Consider the following 20,494-nt stretch of genomic DNA (forward strand, 5'->3'; position numbering starts at 1 on the left):
ATTTTTTTTTGAGTTCGAGCCTTTTCAAGTTCAAGTTTTAATATTATATTTCGAGTTCGAGTTGAACTTGATAATTTTTAGCTCGTGAGTTTTTGAGTCGAGTTGAACTTACTTTTAAAGTTTTCGAGTTCGATTCGAGCTCAGCAATACTCGAATTTGACTTTGCTCGTTGAACAAACGACGCCGTTTGATTTATTTTTTTTTAAAGAAAAAAAGTGAACTGACGGTTCAAATCGATTTTGCCGGTTTTCAGTCGATTCACCCCGATTTTATCGATTTTCAACAGATTCTACCGGTTTTCAGCCGGTTCATTACCAGACCCGTTTTATGAGGTAACCGGACCGGACAGGACAGACCATCAGTTCACGGTTCAACCGGTTGAACCGGCCGGTCCGGTCCGATTTTGATAACCATGGCCTAAACCATCATGAATCCAAAAGGTCAAGTTAAAATTTCAGAAAGAAAGATTTTAGAGATATTTTTATTTAAAAAATTAGGATATTTTCATAATTTTAAAAGGTACTTGTCATACAATAATTGTTAAATAATTAAGAAAAAAAGGAATAATATAAAAAAAGAGAAGTAATGCCTCTGACATTGGAAAACATGGTCCACCCAATCTGGGCCAGAACCAGCTCATCTTGGCACTGCCGGTTCAGCTCATGGAAAATCTTATTGGATTGGATATACTAATTCCAACATTAATTCCAATTCAACTCTCGCCTATTTTGCTCAAGTCAAATAATAGGAAAATCCCGCATTAAGTTACTGACAAATTCCAACGTACAGTTTACACCTGCATATTCTGACACATGGACAGATACATGATCAAAATCTAGAAGAGAAAAAATTAATTAAAACAAATTTGTAATAAATAAACAAACAAACTGCGATGCCAGCCATACAACAAGAACAAAACTGAATCAAGGTTAACATAATTGTTGGTTCATTCGTTTTGTTTTGATTAGTTCTTTGCTTTCTTCCTCATTGTGTGGTAATTCAAACGTGACTACTTTCTATTTGGTTTACATCTATCGATGATCAGTGCCACTTTCTTCTTCATTGTTTATGATGGGAATTACTGGAATTGTGCAGGTTTTGCGATTGGGAGTGAGAGAGAATGTCCGGCGGGGGCAAGCAGAGTAGCTTCAGGAAAGCACTCGGAGCCATCAAAGACACCGCCACGGTTTCATTGGCTAAAGTCCATAGTGATTATAAGGTGGATTTAGCTGCATATCTAATAACAACAACATCGATCGAGATGGTTACAATATGATCCTTATTGGTCATGCATGCATTTTTCCTGTTTTGCAGAAACTGGATATTGCGATTGTGAAGGCCACAAATCATTACGAACGCCCTGCAAAGGAAAAATACATTAAAGGTGGACGCCCATTGTAGCATTCATTTTCAGCAATTTATGGATTTGTTATATAACATTAGACTTTTTTTGTTGGCAGCAATTTTCAATGCCATTTCAGCTACCAGGCCTCGGGCTGATGTTGCCTATTGCATCCATGCTCTTGCAAGACGATTATCAAGGACTCATAACTGGGCGGTATGCCTGGATTATTACATACATACTGCAATAACATTCTTTGACAATTTGATGGACTGAATCTTTGTTTGGAATTTAGGTAGCGCTCAAAACTTTAATAGTGATTCATCGTGCTTTGAGGGAGGTGGATCCTACATTTCATGAAGAAGTCATTAACTATGGCAGAAGTAGACGCCATATGCTTAACCTGACTCATTTCAAGGATGATTCCAGCCTAAATAGTACCTTAATTATCTTTATCCTTTAAGAATCCATGCCGCTATTCATTTTCAGAAAGCTTAAGTTCCTTGTTCATGGAGTCTTGTTTAAGTTTTATATTAACCATTTGCTGGCACAGCATGGGATTATTCTGCTTGGGTTCGCAGTTACGCCTCGTTCTTGGAGGAGAGGCTGGAATGTTTCCGTGTCTTGAAGTATGATGTCGAGATGACCGGTCCCGTAAGACGCTTTTCTTTAATTTTATTGAAACCGAAACCATCTGGAGATTTGATGGATGTAAAATCTTGTTGCAGAGAAACAAAGATTTGGACACTGAAGAGGTGCTTGAACAATTGCCAGCTCTTCAACAACTTCTTTTCCGTGTTCTCGGTTGTCAGGTGAGTATGTAATATTGTAATTCCTCTAACTATGCCTTACATGGACACCGCATTGGGAACATATATAGAATTTACGTGCAGCCAATAGGTGCAGCCGCGCATAATCATGTGATCCAGTTGGCACTTTCTTTGGTACGTTGAATTTTCAAACATAGTACACATCTATGCTCCCAACGAGTTTGATTTGGAAATGATCTTTTCTAACAGGTTGCTTCAGAAAGCGTCAATGTTTATCGAGCTTTAAGTGATGGTACAGTCAATCTCATGGATAAGGTAAGCAGTGAGCTGATGTTTTAACTATCGAAACGAGATGCTTTCGTTTCGGTAAATCATATGTACATGACGCTTTGAACAAATGACAGTTCTTTGATATGCAACGTCCCGATTCCATGAGAGCTTTGAATATATACAGGAGATCCAGGCATCAGGTAAATTCCTGTCCCAGTCTCGTTAATATTGACTCTAGCGTAAATGAAGAGGATTTAAAACTCGGGGGGAATTGTATACTTTGTATTTGCATTGCAGGTGGAGGGGCTTTCAGAATTCTATGAAGTATGTAAAAGACTTGATATTGGGCGTGGAGATAGATATATTAAGATAGAGCAGGTTAGGGTTCTTATATTTTGGGGCCATCTGATCTGAAACAGATTCGCTTTGCCTTGAACTCTTATCAGTTTTATCAGGAAACTAATTTTCTTTCGGCCCTTATGTTGAAGCCCCCTGCATCCTTTCTACAAGCCATGGAAGATTATGTAAGTGAAGCTCCACAGGCTTCAACATTGCGCAAAAATCAGGTCTAGAAGATAATTTATATGCCTTTACAATTTACATGCATGCCATTAAATATAATATATGTAAGCCGATGAATTTGTGCTAATTTAGACGGTTATATCTACTTTGAACTCATATTCCTGTTTTGAATTTTACTATTTTATGTTAAGCTTACGAAAGATTGATATGATAAAAACAGATTGAAAAACCCAAAGAAGTGTTGGCCATTGAATACAAGAGAACCCCAGATGTGCAGCAATGTTCACCACCACCTCTTCTTTCCATACCAGAAGAAGCGGAGAAAGTGGAAAAACCTGTGGTTGAACCGTCTGATTTGTTGGTAACTTCGTAGTCTCTTTTGTAGTTTCATGTGGCAACTTTTTTTGTTCCATTATGAGCTTTTCTTTTTGTTACTAGGGTTTAAATGATCCTTCCCCTGTTGCATCAAAACTAGATGAGAAGAATGCCTTGGAATTGGCTATTGTTCCCGTCGGTGAGTTTGAGTCATCTCCAGTAATTCAATTATGTACGCCATGAATCTTTGAATTTATACGCTCCTAAACAACTCTCCTTGTATTGTTCTATGTAAGATCGACTTTGTTTCAATGGTTTATTTCTTGTTGTCAATTTGTGTTAATGTTTCCATTGTGATGTTCCAGCTGAGCAAACAACTCCTGCCGCTGTTTCTGTTCAAGCAACTGGTACTACTGGCTGGGAATTGGCACTTGTCACTGCTCCAAGCTCAAACGATAGTGCCGCTGCCTCTTACAAAATGGTACATATAACAAGGCTGTCGTCATATTAGATTGTAATGGCTTTGTGATCCGTTCAGACATCCACAGGTAGCATGACATGTTCATGTATGTCTTACTGATACTGTTTTAATTTGGTATCAATCGATAGGGCGGAGGATTCGACAAGTTTATGTTGGACAGTCTGTACGAGGATGCAATCCAAAGTAGCTACAAGAACGTCAGCTATAATACATGGGAACCTCCTCCAACGTCGGGTGCTATGATGCAACAACCGGTGCATGACCCCTTTTACGCCTCCAACAAGTTCGTTGCTTCACCTTCGGTCCAGATGTCTGCAGTGGCCAATCAGCATCAGGCTTTTATGTTGCAACAGCAGATGATGATGATGATGGGTCCACAACAGCCACCACCTAATGCTTTTGGATATCCTTATGGTACCCGCGTCCGCCATTACAACTCCAATATGCCTTTTCAACCATATACAGGCCTTATATAGACTAGTTGGCCTTTAGAACTTGATTCGTATCTCAAAGCAAACAAAAAAGAAGGGTTTGAAATTTGATCCACGGAAAATGCCAGATATGTTTAGCTTAATTAAAATTCTATCATCAAATTTTAATTTTACGAAGACGTTCATGTGAAATTTGTTATCATTTCAGGCATTTGCAGAATCAAATAATATATATATATATATTTATTTATGATATGTGAAGAAAATTGTGGCAAAACCATGATGTTACATCAACGAGGACGACAGAAAAAAGAGTCTGTTAACAGAAAAATTCGAACAGAACATAAGCGATGATCAACGAAAGCAGTAGTATCAATGTCGCCCTGCAACACAACACAACAATTCGTACTTGAAGTTACTGAAAACTCAAATGGTATATCAATCTCAGTGCATGATTCTGATTAGCGTATATACTTACGTGATCTTGCAATTGTTCCACCACATAGTATTTCTTGTAACGACGAGATTGACTTTTGAACCGAATTGAGTTCCCCTGCATTGAGGTCGTCTTCTCCACCAGCAACTCCAATCGATTGCCTCTCTCCAATATTTTCTCGATGTTTTCAATCATCGCACTCCGTACCTATGCATACAAATTTTCATAAATCATATTAAGAGACGACAATGATATCTGCAAAACTTACCTACCTGGCTTATCTCCCCTTTCAAACGATTTAATCTGTCCGCATTGGGATCGGATGAGAAACGATCCATTTGTTGACACATGACCCTGGAGAATTCCTCATTCATGGCGTAAGGCAAAGCTGACCGAATGGCACTGCCATATGTCTTCACAAATCTCCGATGGATATCTTCAAGGAAAGCAAACGGAATTCTCCCTGTGTATCAACAACATTAATCAATCACGTATGGTATACAAAGCGCAATTCAAAACGCCTATGAGAAATAGCTTACTTCCGGAGGCATCATCGGCCATGCAAACAACGGTGAGACCATCGGTTCTGTTGACATGGAAAATAACGATCGTGCGAAAACGAAGAATTGGTATCATTAATTCCTTGGCTCATAGTTTCTAAAATCTGTCTAGCTACGGTCCTCGCATTTGTCTGGGATGCGCTAAACTCCGCCAAAACCACCTGCCCCCTCGCCACCATTCCATATAATATCCCCATTGAAGATCCAAGGCCGGAGGCGTGGAGGGCTGTGGCTAGATTTAAGGGCAAAAATATATGTACAAGAGAAGAATCGGAAACAAGGAATATAAAAAGAATCGAGGTGGTTTGTCAAAAGGACGACTTCGGATTTTTAATGAACTTCCGAGTTTGATGATTTTAGTGAAACGTGGATCAATGATTCTTTCACCCTTTCCACGTTTATTTATGTTATAAACGTAATTGAAATATTTTTATAGATGGATTTTAAATTTTAATCATTTAACTTACAATAGGAGTGAAACTTAAAATTAATATAAAATCTAGTTCAATATTTATCACACTTCGTCTGTTAAAATTTCTAGTTTTGGTATAATAAAAGATGTTTTTAGTTTTAATAAAAATAATTTTTCGATATGATTTGAAAGTTTGAATTATAAAAAAATTATAATTTTTTTATTAAGCTGAGGTAATTACAAAGTTGAATTTGTTCTAAATATAATCAATTATTTGATAATGAACGTTCAATCACCCATGTTGTAGTTGTTGGTGCTCGAGCCTGAAATTGAATAACAACCGCTCTTTTAACCACTAAGATAATTTAATTCATGCATAAAAAATTATAATTTAAATTGATAATAAGTGTAATTTAATATGTACTGTATTTAAATAGTTTAAACTAAAATGACATTGTAATTCAAGAATGAACTCCAATTTGATTATAATTTATATTATAATTCTTACTTCGAATTATATATTGATCTATTATCATCGATTATATCAAATACATTGATTATTATTATTTCTAACCACCTAAAAGAACATATGTTAAGTTATTATCACCTTTTCATTAAATTTTGGGTTCTTAAGTCCAACTATATTAATTAGAAAATTAATATAAAAATATTAACATATTTCAGGATTTGGTATTGAATATTTAAATATTATATTTAATTAAAAAATTAATCTCAACTATTATTTTTTACTCTATCGATAATCAGGGCAGTTCTGCGGTGCGGCGTCTTAGTATACGGCTAAATAAGGTATTACCGGTTTTATTATTATTTTAAATAATAAAATGGGTAAAAAAATGACCGAAAATATTTTTATTTTGACCGGTTCTAATTACCTATATAGGTAAATACGGTAAAAAAATCCAGTCAAAAAAATTATATTTTCGGTAAAACGCTACCTAAAACATCAATTTTTAACTGAATTTTTTCGACCGTATTTACCTATTAGATAATTATACCAGTCAAAATAATAATATTTTTGATATTTTTTTATCAATTTTATTATTTAAAATAATAATAAAATCAATAATACCTTATTTTAATCATATATTAAGACGTCGAACGTGAGCGTTTCCATAATCGACTTACTACATAAACAGTGAGTACGTAGGAATCCGAGGAACACAAAATATAGTACCATAAAGAAAGCATGAGCTTAGCTTTCACTGTAACCCAATTATTTGTTGGAAGATAGAAAGAAAGGAGTGGGGTTGATGAATAATAGAGGGAGACAGACATTGACATGGAGTCATGGAGATGGGGAGATTGAAAGAATCGACCTATCACATCAGAGTGAGAAACCACGGATAAAATTGAGGTGTTTTTTCTTTCTAATTAAGTTAATGTAATTATAAAATAGTATATATTTTAAATATTTTTAATTATTTAAAAATGAATATTTAATTATTTTATTATAATTGTTGATATTTAAATTTATAATATCTAATAATAATAATAATTTTTTTAAATATTGAGATAAATTAATTCATACAATTAAGCTATTTGTTTGTACAGCTACAATAAAGTCCCCGGACATATCTATAATATTACCGTCCATTTATTCAAGGACGTGCTACAGACCAGACCATACCTCGTAATCTGATTATGGACTATATCAAGATTTTATGTTAAAAGATAAAATTATAAAATTTTAAGAGATAAAAATTAATTTTTGATAAAAAAATTATAAACAAAACATCTAAAATATATAAAAATTTAAAATTATTAATAAAATTACTACGTTCATCAATTCCGTTTAGGTCCATCCCTGCCCGTCACATGCTTACTTTGCTGTACTCATCATTTTTCCCACTTTATAAATATAATTTGATCGGACAACAAATTACCATCAGTGAAGTTTCTCTGGCTTTGATTCTATTTATACGTGCATTTTCTTACTACTCTCATCACCTAAAATTTTGGTTACTTAAAGAAAAGGTTAATAAAATATAAACTCGAGTTACTTAATTTGAAGGATGCCAAAAAAAATTTATTGGATAAATGAATAAAAAATTTCAAACATAAATATATAAATTAATTTTTAACTAATAAAATTTACAAAATGAGTGCTTCTTTAAATAAAAATAAAATAAAATGCACCATATGGACATGTGATTATCCAGGCTAGGGGATGGTCTAATCTGATCGATCGGTCTGCTTTCATGTGGCCCCTATGTCGCAAAAGGAAAATGATTAATGAGGGTTTATTGTGGTAGTGGACGTAAGGGTCGATCTGGATAAATAATTATTGAAATTATTTAAACAAATGAAAAATAAACTAAGTTTTTTATATGAATATAAATAACCATCATTTTAATATCATTTATCAGATTATCATATCATTTGTGGTTCAATAGTTGAATGAATAAAACAAAAGCAACATAAAATTTTACTGGTTAAACTGAAAAATCTTAAATTTTAGTAACTAAAATAGATACGAGTAGGAAGTTCATTGACGAAAAATTAATATACCTATTTTTATTTACATTAATCATTGCTAGCCTAATCAACTAAGTTAACGATTTTGATACTTGGTCTTGGAATGTTTTTAAAATGTTACGAAACGTAATGAGTTAAGAAATTGAGTTAGAAGGTCCGAATTAACTCCCTCCATATCCTACTGTTAAATAAAAATATAGTGAGAAATCTAATGTTTCTTTCCATATCAAAGCTAAAAGCCAAGGGGAAATACTGATAATACAGCGGGGTGTAAATGTTGATACGAAGATTCATGTATTTGTGAAGGCATTGCCAACTAGCAAATTTTGGCAGCTGCCTCTCTATTAGCCCAGCTTCACGTGATTTGCTTCTTTTCCGGTTCTTCTTGTAGGGCTTGTTTGTTCCAGTGTTCCTCCTCGTTTGTATATATTTCCATCTTCGCTGCCATCATTTTTGCACTCAATCTGTTCTCTCTCTCTCTTCTCTCTTCGGGTTTGAAAATGGAGTCCAGCAAAATGTCAGCTCTGCTGCTAGTTTGCATGCTTTTCATTTCCTTGGTGACTCCAATTCTTGGGTGCGGTTCATGTGGGAAGGCTCCACCAAAGCATCGAAAGCCCAAGGGAAAGTCCCCTACAGGTCCCGTCACTCTGCCCCCCCTCGTTAAACCTCCAATCAATTTGCCTCCGGTTGTCCCTAAACTCCCCCCGCTTGTCCCTGAACTCCCTCCGGTTGTCCCTAAACTCCCCCCAGTTGTCCCTAAACTCCCTCCGGTTACAGTTCCCCCGGTAACGGTTCCCCCGGTTATCACAAAGCCACCAAGTGGAAAAGGGAAACCCTGCCCATCACCACCGACCAAGGACACTTGCCCCATCGACACGTTGAAACTGGGTGCATGTGTGGATCTCCTGGGAGGTTTGGTGCACATTGGTCTCGGTGACCCGGTCGCGAACGAATGCTGTCCGGTTCTTACGGGACTCGCTGAGCTCGAAGCTGCTGTCTGCTTGTGCACCACTCTCAAGCTCAAGGTTCTCAACCTTAACATTTACGTCCCGCTGGCTCTTCAGCTCCTTGTCACGTGTGGGAAAACACCCCCTCCCGGTTACACCTGCTCTCTCTAGAACCAAGTTAAGTACTTCTGCTTATATAACCCATCTTAAACTGCTTCATAAGCATCTCGTTTTAAACTGCTCTTTTAGGGTTCCAAAATAGCAATGGTTTTCTAAGTACCCAATAATATTTTTTTTAAGTTTATAGTATTTATTCATGAACGTATACAAAAATTTATGTTAGTAAAGTGATAAAAATTGTAAAGAGATAAAATTATAAAATTTGGGGACGAAATAAAGAAAATGTACAAAAATATATAAAAATTTAAATTTTCCAGGGACGACCGAGCCCATCTGCTGTCTCGCTTCCCTTGATCCATCCATATACATCGGATAAAAGAATTATATATCAGATAAAATAATTCAGCCATGCAGAGTCCTTCCCATGTTTAGAAATGACATTATTTTTGCTGCTGGACCTAACAATTATTACATTACATGAGCTTTGTTCCTCATTAGATTTCCTTGCATGCGGATTTACAGGTTGGTAGGTTGATGGAATCTATGATGAAATCGACATGAGAGGATGTCGAGCTTTCTCTTTCTTCCTTTCTCAATTGGACTGGAAATCTAATGCAGTTTTTATTGTAACACCAATTTGTTTTTCCACTTTCGTTTTAAAAGATTGTCACAACTTGCAAGTGTGTTTCTGTATCTTAGACAAAGATGCAATCAAGGACGATATTTGTCTTTCTTCATGATTTTCAGGGATTCTCAATTTGTTTCTTTGTTGTAGCTTTCTATAAAAATATATCATATTATGTCTTTCTTCTCAGCCAATAAATATAATGTTTATAAAAATCACTTCCTACAGTAAAATGCATGTGGAAAGAAATATAAGAGAAGTGTAATTCTGCAGATATTGAACTTAAGTCTATTGAATATCATTTTGTAACTCGGTTTCAGAAATGTACAGAACAAAGCAATTCAATTTCATCACAAAATGTACTGAAAAATAATGTCCTTTTTAAAGTACAACTATGGGAAAGAATAAGGAAACGACAGCGTGGAACTCAATGATTCAGTTTTTGGTTGTATTGGATCAGTGTGGGGAATCAATCAGAATTCACAAGGGAGCAACTTGAAGGCTACAGTTTCGATAGAAAATGGGACCCCTGGCTGAGCTAAGGTTAAAAAGAAAGAGGGACCAATGTGAAGCTATGGCACATGAACCTTCTTTGTCTCTATCCTTTATTAACATGTGGTGTCTGTTGATTCTCTTCATCAACACTTAAGGCTGCTTCTCAAGCTGAGCAGATCGCGAGTTGAGTAGTGTTAACTCGTGCTCGTTAAAAATTTTTATTGTTCGATTCAACTCGACTCGTTGCTCATTAAACTCGTTAAAATTTTGATCAACTCGTGCTCGTTAAAAAAACTTGTTGCACGACTCTTTGCTCGTTGCTCGCTTCGATGCTTGTTAAGTTTATCAAAATTTTTATCTTATTTTCTTAACTATAGTTAAAATCTAGAAATACTATATATAGTTTAATATAAACATAAATTAATAAATTTAACCAAAATTTATAAGTCTTAATACTATATATATAGTTTATCATATCTTATTTTTACATAAAATTAGCCCTCAAATTATCATTTTCGACCCTATCGTATTTTCGATCCTATCCCTAACTTAAAACCTTAAATTATAAATCCTAAGTTAAAATTTAGGATTTAAAGATTATAGGGTTATAGTTTAAGGTATAAAATGATGCAATTAAACAACTTTGAGATCTAAATTGATACGAAAATACAATATATAAAAAAATATAATAAATTGAGTCTACTACATGGGCAAAAATTACCCATTCACCTTTAAAATATTATCAGTACTAGTAGTTAAGTTGATGGTGTATAGTTACTCTTTAGCAATCAAACATGTCTATTAAATTGCGGTTCATTATAATTACAAAAATATAATTTTTTATCTAATTATTACCTTAATAATTACACATAAGCATCATTCTTCAAGTACTTGATTACAAATTATACCAAACGCAAAACAACCACTGATACTGTTTGTTGTACAAAAATCAGATACAGATGCCCTGCATTAAAAATCAATTCTCCAGGAAAAGGATTCAATCATGTTCATATAGTAGACGATAAAATTCATCACCGTCGTTGTCGGCCTCATTTTCATTTGGTTGTAACTGCAGCAGCAACGGTTGTTCCTCTTCAGCTGGTTTTTGGTGACTCAATCCGGGAACGCCTCTCTTTGGTTGTTCCAGCTCTCATCTATCTTCTTAACTATTTCACTTAGAGGTTTCTCATATTCCGTTATCTGCTTTATGTTCTGGACATCTACCACCTCTCCAACCTCTTTAAGAAGAAATAAAATTGAAAATGGAATAAGAAAACGATTAAGAGATACTTGGGAAATAAAAGAAACCATAAACAGGTTAAACCAGGCAAACAGCAAAACTAGATTATGAACCATGAGTGTTGAGTGGAACAGTTTCAGGAAGTAATTCCACATTATAGGTAATACATAATTTTAACATCAACGCAGAAGGAAGCAGCAACAAAAGGAGTTCAAAGACATTCATGGAGAAATAATTTGGCGACAACATGAAATTATAAAATTGCGGATACAGATGTGAGGCAATTGTAACCGACACACGAAACATAACACATAAGCCAATATATCAAATGACGCTGCTTAATCTTAGCTACACAAACATAATCATTTGCTAATGGCAAGCTCAAGGTCAAATGCACTTAAATTCAGGCTCCAAATGACAAGAAAGTGGTCAGTTTACAAATATATGCAGTCATGTTTAGGCATATTTAAAAGTTGATAGTGCCATAGTGCAAAAGGATGTACCTTTGATGGATTTTCTCTTAGCCACTGCATTTTCTGTGGACATTTTCTTTATCTTATCGAAGTCAACCTCCATAGCCTAATACATTTAGCATTAAGAGCACATATCACATGATTAGAAATAGTCAAAGGCAAAAATAATTTGATAAATATTATAAGAACAAATTCATGGCACCAGTTGCATGCATTTTAAAGCTATTGTTGTCTATAGACCGAAAGAGTGCTAGTGAATCTCAACCATTCGACAATTTGAAATTGAACACACTGATCTAATATTTATGCACAAATGCCTTCTGCAATACTAAGGATTGCAACCAGATAAGACTGGTAGACTGCTTTAACTCAAACAACATGCTCCGTATTACTTGCAATTAGAAGGCATTTGTGTCCCTTCTAATAGTAGTATAGGAACAATAATATATGCCTTCAGACTTTCTCTCGTTATTTTATATAATGGATTGCATAACTTACCAAGTCCATGTGAATGCTTCGCTCAATGTCGGTATCGGTAAATAACTTGTTAGCAAAAAGGAAGCCATCAAAGACGTACAGAAATGTTAAAACAAAAGTCATAACAAACATAACAAAACAGATTAGTAAACAATAGATATCTGAACCTACTTCTCATATGCAACTTGCATTCAGGCATCTTGTAATTTTGTCAGACTGTTAATCGTCTCGTTAACCGAGCTTTCATTTAAGTCCACAAGCCCAAACAGAAACATATATTTTTCCAGCATCCTTTTTACCAAGGTAGGCACTACTCTTATACCCATTTCTTTTGCCTCAGAAACTAGGCTTGTAAGTTTCTTCGTTTCTCCTGTCATTTAAAGCAACAAACAAATGAAGAAAAACAAAACATAGAGCACACAATATTACTAGTAGTTGTAAATGCCAGGGGATGCCTAACTAACAATAATAATTTTAGCATTGCCGTTCTCATTATTACTAGTTGTTGAAAATACCATTCAGGGGAACTAATCTTAAAGTAATTGTGCAAACATACCAAGTGGGAGATAAATCTTGAAAGGCGGTTTGAATGGTTGAGTTTCATAGAGGCAATAAAGCCCTCCAAGTCTGCAAGTTAAAGAATCAACATTGATAATGTGACCTGCATAAAAGTTTAGGATAGTCGGCAATGGAAAAAATCAAGCATAGAAAAAAAGGACAAAATTTTTCCTATTTTCAGAACCTAAAAGTGCCATAACTAATAACCACAAGGAACTTAAAGTTAAAAAAAAGGGAAAAAGAAACTTCGCCATACCAATAATATGCGCATAGAGCGATTGCGTAAAGAAAGCTAAGTTTGTAGGACTGGCCTCGTAAATGTAGGAGAATTTCATCGACAACCATATTCTCTTCGTGTCATTCAAAGTTGATGATTCACTCTGTCAACACAAACTCTAGTAAAAGTTTTTTTTATACAAATAGACGAATTCCTAGAACCAAAATTATGATAAAATTGAGGGGGAAAGTACCTGAACAAACTCGTGAATAAGCTCGTCAATGTCTTGTTTGAAAGGAGACAAATCCATGTTCAGAATATACCCTGGGTTTATCCTGAGCTAATCCCCATACCTAATCATCCCACCAATTGTGACGGATAAAGAAAGAAAGAACAGAATTTTAGTAGCAGAGAGACAAAACCCAAAGAGAGGGACGAGGAGAAAAAGAAATATTTATTATAGGTGGAGTGTGAAATAAGGGCGGCGGTTAGCTCGGCGAAGGCGGGAGAGGCAGGTGTTGTGGTTTACTATTGAGAGAGAGGGAGAGGCTTGGAAGTCGGATTCGCCACGTAACGAATGGAGGTCGGGCTTTGGGTCTAACGTATACAATATATTTGGGTTCATCCTTGTACGGATGCTAACCCATCTATTCTCTACCCAAACCCAATGATTTTGAAAATAAGGGTAAAATATACAAATAGTCACTTGTCTATAGGATTTTATTTTGTTGAGTCCCTAAATTATTAAAAGTTACAAAATGATCCCTATAATATAGAAAATTATTTTGTTAAATCCCCAACTATTAAAAGTTACAAAATGGTCACTCGACTATTCACACTTCCAAACTCGTTATTTTTTGTTAAAAAATTTGACGACCTTCGGAGATGGATGTTAACCTGTTGATTCAACAAAACATCTTATAGTCGATAATAGTCTATGGACTCAACAAAATAATGTCCTATAGTCGATGGAAAATTTTATAACTTTTTAATATTCAGTGGACTCAATAAAACAATGTCATATAGGGACCATTATATATTTACCCATTATATAATAAACATTTAAACCTTTAAAACATAATTCTTATTTCATTCTAATATTTATATTTTTAATATTAATGTTTAAATATATTTAATCTCATATAATTTTACAAATTAATAATATCAATTTTTTTATTTTTTTATAATTTATATCATTACTTTTAAGATGCTTTTGAGTATATTTTTAAGATTTTGGGCGATGATGAGTGATGAGGTTTTAGATTTGTTTTCATGTAATTTATATAAATTATTTAATTTCACAGCTCTTAAGATTTTATAATATTGTAACTTCTAAAATTTTAATATAACTTTTTATATTTACAATTTTGCCACAAATTCTTATGTCATTCCGTGTGTTAATCCATATATGATAATACAATATTGGATTAGTAAATAGAAAGAAAAAGTGACCTGTCAGAGATGATGATAAGCGGGGGAGTGTAGTGGTTAAAGAGTGACGTCACAGATATGGGACAAAGCTTGAACTTCTCCTCCACATATCATGTAATTAAAGCTACCAGGGAATCTTCTCTGCAGAAAATGCAACTCTCATTTTTCACCTACATTAGATTCAACAACGATGAAAAAAATACTGCAATTCAGATAAATTTTCTCATTGTGAAGAACTTGTTGCAGTGTATACGGGTAATTCAGCATCAGAAACCTTAATTTTCTCCGAGACAAAGCCGCATGCTGCAAGAATCTTGTATCGTAATTCATGGGAAAAGAAGGGTAACAAAAAGAAAACTGCGTGACAACTTGAAGCGTAGCATTAGCATACTTGAGATGGGGTACAATTCTCTCTTGGTTCGGCATTAATGTAGCCTTGCTGAAGGGATAGACACAAGTCCTGAATTGCCATCATGTTCTCCCACAGCTTTCTTGAGCTTTCATGGTGGCAGCATGTGAAAACAAAAGAAAGTTCAAGAAAGCTGTGGAAAAGCATGACCACTACTTTTTTTAAGAAAATACAAAAACTACCATCGACCATCACACTGAAAATTGATCCATCTCAGATCTCAAAACCCCAAAAGAAACTCTCAAACTATCCTGGAAATTAAGCCTTTTTTCTTGACCAAAAACAGTGTAGAGGATGAAAAATGAAGAAGAAGGCCATCCAAAGTTGAAAGAACCTCTCTACCGATATAAAATCGGTGAGGCCAGCTTTATAGAGAAACGGAGGCCGGAGAACAAGGATGAACCTAGACGGGGCTGATGTGGACGGTCGTTTTCCTTAAAAATTTAAAATTATTTTATATTTTAGATTTTATCTATTTATTTTCTATTAAAAATTTTATAAATTCAAATTTATCCACATAAAATCATGTATCGGTAAGCCTGTAGGGTTTATTTTCACTAACAAACCAGCAGTTTTTATTATACTCACGCTTTGCTCTGCTTTACTGGTGAGTGCGGTGTGGGGGTACATATTACCAGCCGTATGGGTTGTTTATGGTCCCCCAATCTTTCTATATATACTTTTTAACCTAAATTTTTACATGTTGATAATTAACTCTGATGTTACAAAATGTTTTTGCCTCAAGTAAAATAAATAAATTTATTAATTTCTTGAAAGTTTAAAATACGTGCAATAAATTTCCTTTTTTTAGGATGAAATACGTAAAAGGAGAGTACAAGAAAACAAAAGGTGTTATTGTTTTTATATTTTTGTACGTATCATTAAATTGGAGACCTATAATTTTGAAAATTTGGTGCTACGATGTGATTTTTATGGACACACATTGATGTTGATGGGATGGCCAGCCTTGTAACGTGATAAGGGTCATTGAGTGCCCCTTTTTTAACCCCTTATGGACGGTATGAGTTTGGCTACAAATCAATTATCTACATTTGAAAATAAAATACAAAACCCTTCATTCCATTAATAATTTTAAGCTTTGTTAAAGAATTAATTTTCTTTTAATTACCAAATAGAAAAAATAACACTAGAATGAGAATCAAATACTTTAAACAAAATATTCACACGAGGATAAATGAAAATGTGCTAACAAAATATTTACATACAAAATGCAAGCAGGCAAGAGTGAAATTCATGAACAAGGTCGATAAATTTAATGATCACTACAAGTTTACACAGCGGCGGATTTAGAAATAATTTTGAAGGTGGACATATGTGTTAACACTATAAAATTTTTAAATGTTGAGCATAAATAAATTTTATAGTGGACATCATCAATAAAATATGTGAGTAATCGAAGAAAATTTAAATTTTAAAGTAGACACAATAAAATTGTAAAGTGGACACTATCAATCAAATAAGTACTAATAAAAAAAATTCAAATTTCAAGATCAACAAATATCTATCTTGAGTCATGAATGGATCCGCTACTTAGCTTACATCGTATAGAGTTTATTGATGGGACACTGCTATACTCTTTTATAAATACCTTCGTCATTTTTGTTTTATTTTATTTTTTACTATTTTACATACTCATGCAAAAACAAAATAATGAAAATAAATAACAATGGGTCCCATTATCAACAGATCTCCAGCAAAATAATCGAATTTATTTATTTTTGTTGAGGCTCGGGAATATTCTTTTGTGGGTCCACAATGAAAATCGAAAACTATCGTCTTCCATTTTGCTCCTACACAAGTCTTTAATTCTAATTTGCCAAAGTTAAACTTATTTAATTTAGTTTGCTTATCTAATTATACTGAGTTTAATTCTCAGTTTAAATTAAACTTTTTGTTTTAGTATTAATTAACAAGTGTATTAATTTGTGTTTACAAGGATGGTCCCTATGCATATCACCATTCACTCGGAAGCCTATGCAAAATCCAAAAGATAAAATGATCATGATTGGCAATTTTGTCGGCATATAAAAGAATCAACATAAAATGACAAGGAGTTTATTTTTATATAAAGTAAAAGAATTTTATTTCTATTAACGAGGGATGAAATTGGTGACATGTTTAGAAGATTTTTTTTTCTGTCTCAGTTTTTAAATTAATTACTATAAAGTATTTATCACAATTTTATATTAATCTCAATCGAAGTTAAAATAAAATAGAGTGAAATTACTATTATAATTACCAACAATCGGTTGGTCTAGTATGATGAGACAATCGAATATTTCTAATAATAAACTTAGAAAGCTTTTGGGGTAAATTAGATATCAAATCATTAGTCAAAAACATATTTTATGTTTTAATGACCAATTTGCTATTATTGAAATTTTAATGAGGAAAAATTCATTATGTCATAGTAACAATCCGTTGGAAGTGTAACAACAATTAATCCTCAATAATCATATCTTAATTAAATAAAAATGAAAGTAATCAAATATTTTTTTTGAATTTAATGAGAAAAAGTATTCAAAACTTAAATGTGATCAATCATGTAGCTTAACCAAAGATTTAATTAAAAATAAAGGTATAAAAGAAACTTATAGAATAAATACAAAAATTATTTTTGAACAACTTTACTTAAGAAGGGTGCATTCGAAGGACTTAAATATATATGCATTCAAAGATGTCAGAAAACGAAATAAGAGTGCTTCAATGAATATTTGTTTGATTTGGGTTTTTAACGAAGATAAAAGATGTATTGATTTCAGGCAAGAAACAGTTTGGTTCCTATCTGTGTTTCTTGGGTTGGAGGGAACAAGATAGAAGACTGTATAGATGGAGATTGAACAACAAATAAAGTTTGAAATTAATTCAAAATAAAAATCAAACTATCTTTTATCAACAAAAGTGAACACTATTTTCATTCTCAACTTATTTGTAATAAAGTTTATGTCAAAAATTCAAAACTTCGAATTAGACATGACAAGGAGATGGGATAACTAACTCCGCAAACAATTGGATAAAGGCACCATTTTTGTTGCTCAATAGCATGGTCATCAGGGATAAAACATATAAAATATGCAGACTTCCAAATATGTTAGCATGGCAAGTTGCTCGATAATTGACAAGAAGCCGACCAACATTTTTCTACTGTCAAAATTTTCAGTTCAAGTAAATAATCAGGAATACAAACTACCATGCATATCTCTCGTAAAAATAATCGAGGCTTATCTATTTTCACTGCAACCTATTTGTCTGTAAATTGAGAAGAAGAAAATAAACCTACCTGGTGGCAGCATACCTATTGAAGAACAGTATAACTTTTGGACTAATAATGTTAGCAAAGCCTTTTCCAAGGACTCCAGCACAGAATCGCGCACAAATCATACGCAAAATCTATATCCAATAATTACTAGAAAACATTAGGGTTGAAACGGCATGGGATGGAGCTGCTTTGCTTAGCTTGCTTCAAGTGCATTGTCAATGCATAATTGTTTACCTGTTGGGGCATCATATCAAACAATTTTAATCAGATTCTGAAAATTAAGATGAGAGTAGACATATGTAGATTATATAGGTATATAAACAATCTCCATGTGTTCCCACTTCCCATGTGATCAAAAGTTGAGTTCATGAAGCTAATCTCAAGGGTTCTCAACTGCTCTTGACACTGAGATGCTAGTTGCTTTAGATGTTGTAACTCCTGACTCTGATTTTCATACTCCTTATGGCGCTCCTGCTGAACAAAAACAGCTCGTTTCAGAATAGCATTTTCCTGAATGAGTGCCTCCAGTTGTTCTTTCAGCATCTTATTTTCCTAAAATACCCAAATAGCAATTCCAGCATCCTTGAACTCAAACAACCCTTTTCCCATTTTATTAGTAAATTCAACATTGATTAGTAAACTTCGACCAAAATCATATTTAGATCACTAGAATTATCTATCATCTAAAAGAGAATTGAAGATTTAGGTTAGATGAGAAATGTACTTTGCTATCTTTATCTGGTAAGGATCTTTTCCTCGTACTTATTCAATTTGAGGTATTGATCCAATCGAATAAAATATGCATATTTGTAATTTCATACTCCAACTTTTTGCTCAGAATACGAACAAAGTAACTGAATTTTCTTAATCATAAGAAATCTAGTCACACTAATAGATTTCATCCCCCAAAAAAATAGTAAAATAATTCAACTACTATATAATTCTTCTCTGCAAAATTTTGGATTGACTTGAGTTGGTTTTTCGGTGGTGGTATGTTTTGCTTGGTGTGTGGAAGAACAAGCTTAAAACAATTCTTTTCTATTTTAGTCTTAAGCTCCAGCTTGTACACGAATTGATTTCTCCAAAACCTCCAGTGATCTTGAAGCATGAGCTCTCGCATCATCAATATTAGAAGCATTCAACATGGCTTGCCTGAAACTAGAGAAAAGCTTACCTGCTTATCCATTTCGGGGAAAATAGCAATTAATTGATCGATCAAAAATAAGGGAGGCGACGAAGAAGGAGAGAAAGAAGAAGAAGAAGAACGGATTCTCTTAGAAACGGGGGTGACGCATTCAATTCCTGGAAGAAAGATCTCTTCCCCGAAACTATGGCCGACATGTTTCAGTCAAATTGCCTGCTCTCACGGCCTTTCTTTTTTATCAGCTTCCTCCTCTCCCTTTAAGATTATAAAATCTAAATTCAGTTTCAAAATCTCCGATACGTTCGATCTCGATTTTTCTCAAAACGGAAACATAAAAGGGCTTCAATAACTTAGGATTTGGTTTCTCTCTATCGGCGGCAATTTGATAGAGAGGAATTCTCGTTGTTGCTACTGTTGTTGTTGTAGCATTTGAAGAAATCAAAGAATTTGATATTTTCTATGTTTTATTTTGGTTATTATTTGTTAACATGGCTGGAGGAAGACGAGGCAGGTAGCAGCTGCTTACGGGAAAAATAGGGAGAATAATTGAATTGAATTCGTTGGAAAACGTAACACCGAGGACTGGATAACCCACCACTTAAAACTACAACACACGTTGAATAAGCAAAACTAGGAACACGTTTTAAATTTGTTAAATTATTTTAAATTAGGACAAATTAATTAAATTTTTAAACATAAAACTTTAAATATATTAAATTATTTTAGATGAAGATAAAGTTAAAAGAATATATAAATTTTAGGGACTAAAAATAATGTATTATATAAAATTATATTAGATGCTTATTTTAATTTTAATAGTTAAATAATACATTTTTATTAATTGACATAATTATAAATTTTAGAAAATAATTATAAATTTGATGTAGTATACCTTATTATTTATCAGCCGAACGACCTAAAGGATAAACATGCTTTTTTGTTCAATTTTATCATCGGAGCTTCAGTTCCAACATTAAGCTTAGATACTACAGGGTTAGTTGAGCAATTAATATCACTTAAGTAAAGTCTCAGGTTCGAGTTCT

At 33.7% G+C, this 20,494-nt stretch overlaps 3 protein-coding genes and 1 pseudogene across 4 annotated transcripts; 2 read left to right on the top strand and 2 right to left on the bottom strand.

Annotated features, from left to right (window-relative positions):
- The first annotated feature begins 968 nt into the window (after positions 1-968).
- On the top strand, positions 969-4,176 carry LOC120166531 (putative clathrin assembly protein At5g35200). Its single transcript, XM_039175784.1, has 16 exons — positions 969-1,005; positions 1,112-1,219; positions 1,315-1,384; positions 1,461-1,558; positions 1,638-1,779; positions 1,896-1,996; positions 2,071-2,154; positions 2,236-2,286; positions 2,362-2,427; positions 2,517-2,582; positions 2,680-2,760; positions 2,871-2,948; positions 3,125-3,265; positions 3,343-3,418; positions 3,585-3,700; positions 3,829-4,176. Exons 2-16 carry the CDS (start codon positions 1,121-1,123, stop codon positions 4,174-4,176), a joined length of 1,617 nt encoding a protein of 538 aa, XP_039031715.1. The 5' UTR covers positions 969-1,005; positions 1,112-1,120.
- Positions 4,177-4,421: 245 nt separating this feature from the next.
- LOC120166366 lies at positions 4,422-5,350 on the bottom strand (annotated as a pseudogene).
- Positions 5,351-8,478: 3,128 nt separating this feature from the next.
- On the top strand, positions 8,479-10,369 carry LOC120166487 (36.4 kDa proline-rich protein-like). Of its 2 annotated transcripts, none has more exons than XM_039175747.1 (2): positions 8,479-9,159; positions 10,215-10,369. In XM_039175747.1, the coding sequence occupies exon 1, from the start codon at positions 8,536-8,538 to the stop codon at positions 9,151-9,153; it is 618 nt and encodes a 205-aa protein (XP_039031678.1). In that variant the 5' UTR covers positions 8,479-8,535; the 3' UTR covers positions 9,154-9,159; positions 10,215-10,369. The 2 variants fall into 2 exon arrangements, with proteins under 2 accessions (XP_039031678.1, XP_039031677.1); XM_039175746.1 differs by lacking the exon at positions 10,215-10,369 and adding an exon at positions 9,625-9,844 and having other exon boundaries at positions 8,479-9,160.
- A 764-nt stretch (positions 10,370-11,133) lies between these two features.
- On the bottom strand, positions 11,134-13,761 carry LOC120166431. The gene is made up of 6 exons (XM_039175683.1): positions 13,441-13,761; positions 13,227-13,350; positions 12,969-13,073; positions 12,434-12,782; positions 11,966-12,041; positions 11,134-11,460 (listed from the first exon to the last, which is right to left on the bottom strand). The coding sequence occupies exons 1-4, from the start codon at positions 13,495-13,497 to the stop codon at positions 12,604-12,606; spliced, it is 465 nt and encodes a 154-aa protein (XP_039031614.1). The 5' UTR covers positions 13,498-13,761; the 3' UTR covers positions 11,134-11,460; positions 11,966-12,041; positions 12,434-12,603.
- Positions 13,762-20,494: the final 6,733 nt, after the last annotated feature.

This window comes from Hibiscus syriacus, unplaced genomic scaffold (assembly GCF_006381635.1).
Source record: "Hibiscus syriacus cultivar Baekdansim isolate YM2019G1 unplaced genomic scaffold, ASM638163v2 tig00111640_pilon, whole genome shotgun sequence".
Classification (NCBI taxonomy): Eukaryota; Viridiplantae; Streptophyta; class Magnoliopsida; order Malvales; family Malvaceae; genus Hibiscus; species Hibiscus syriacus.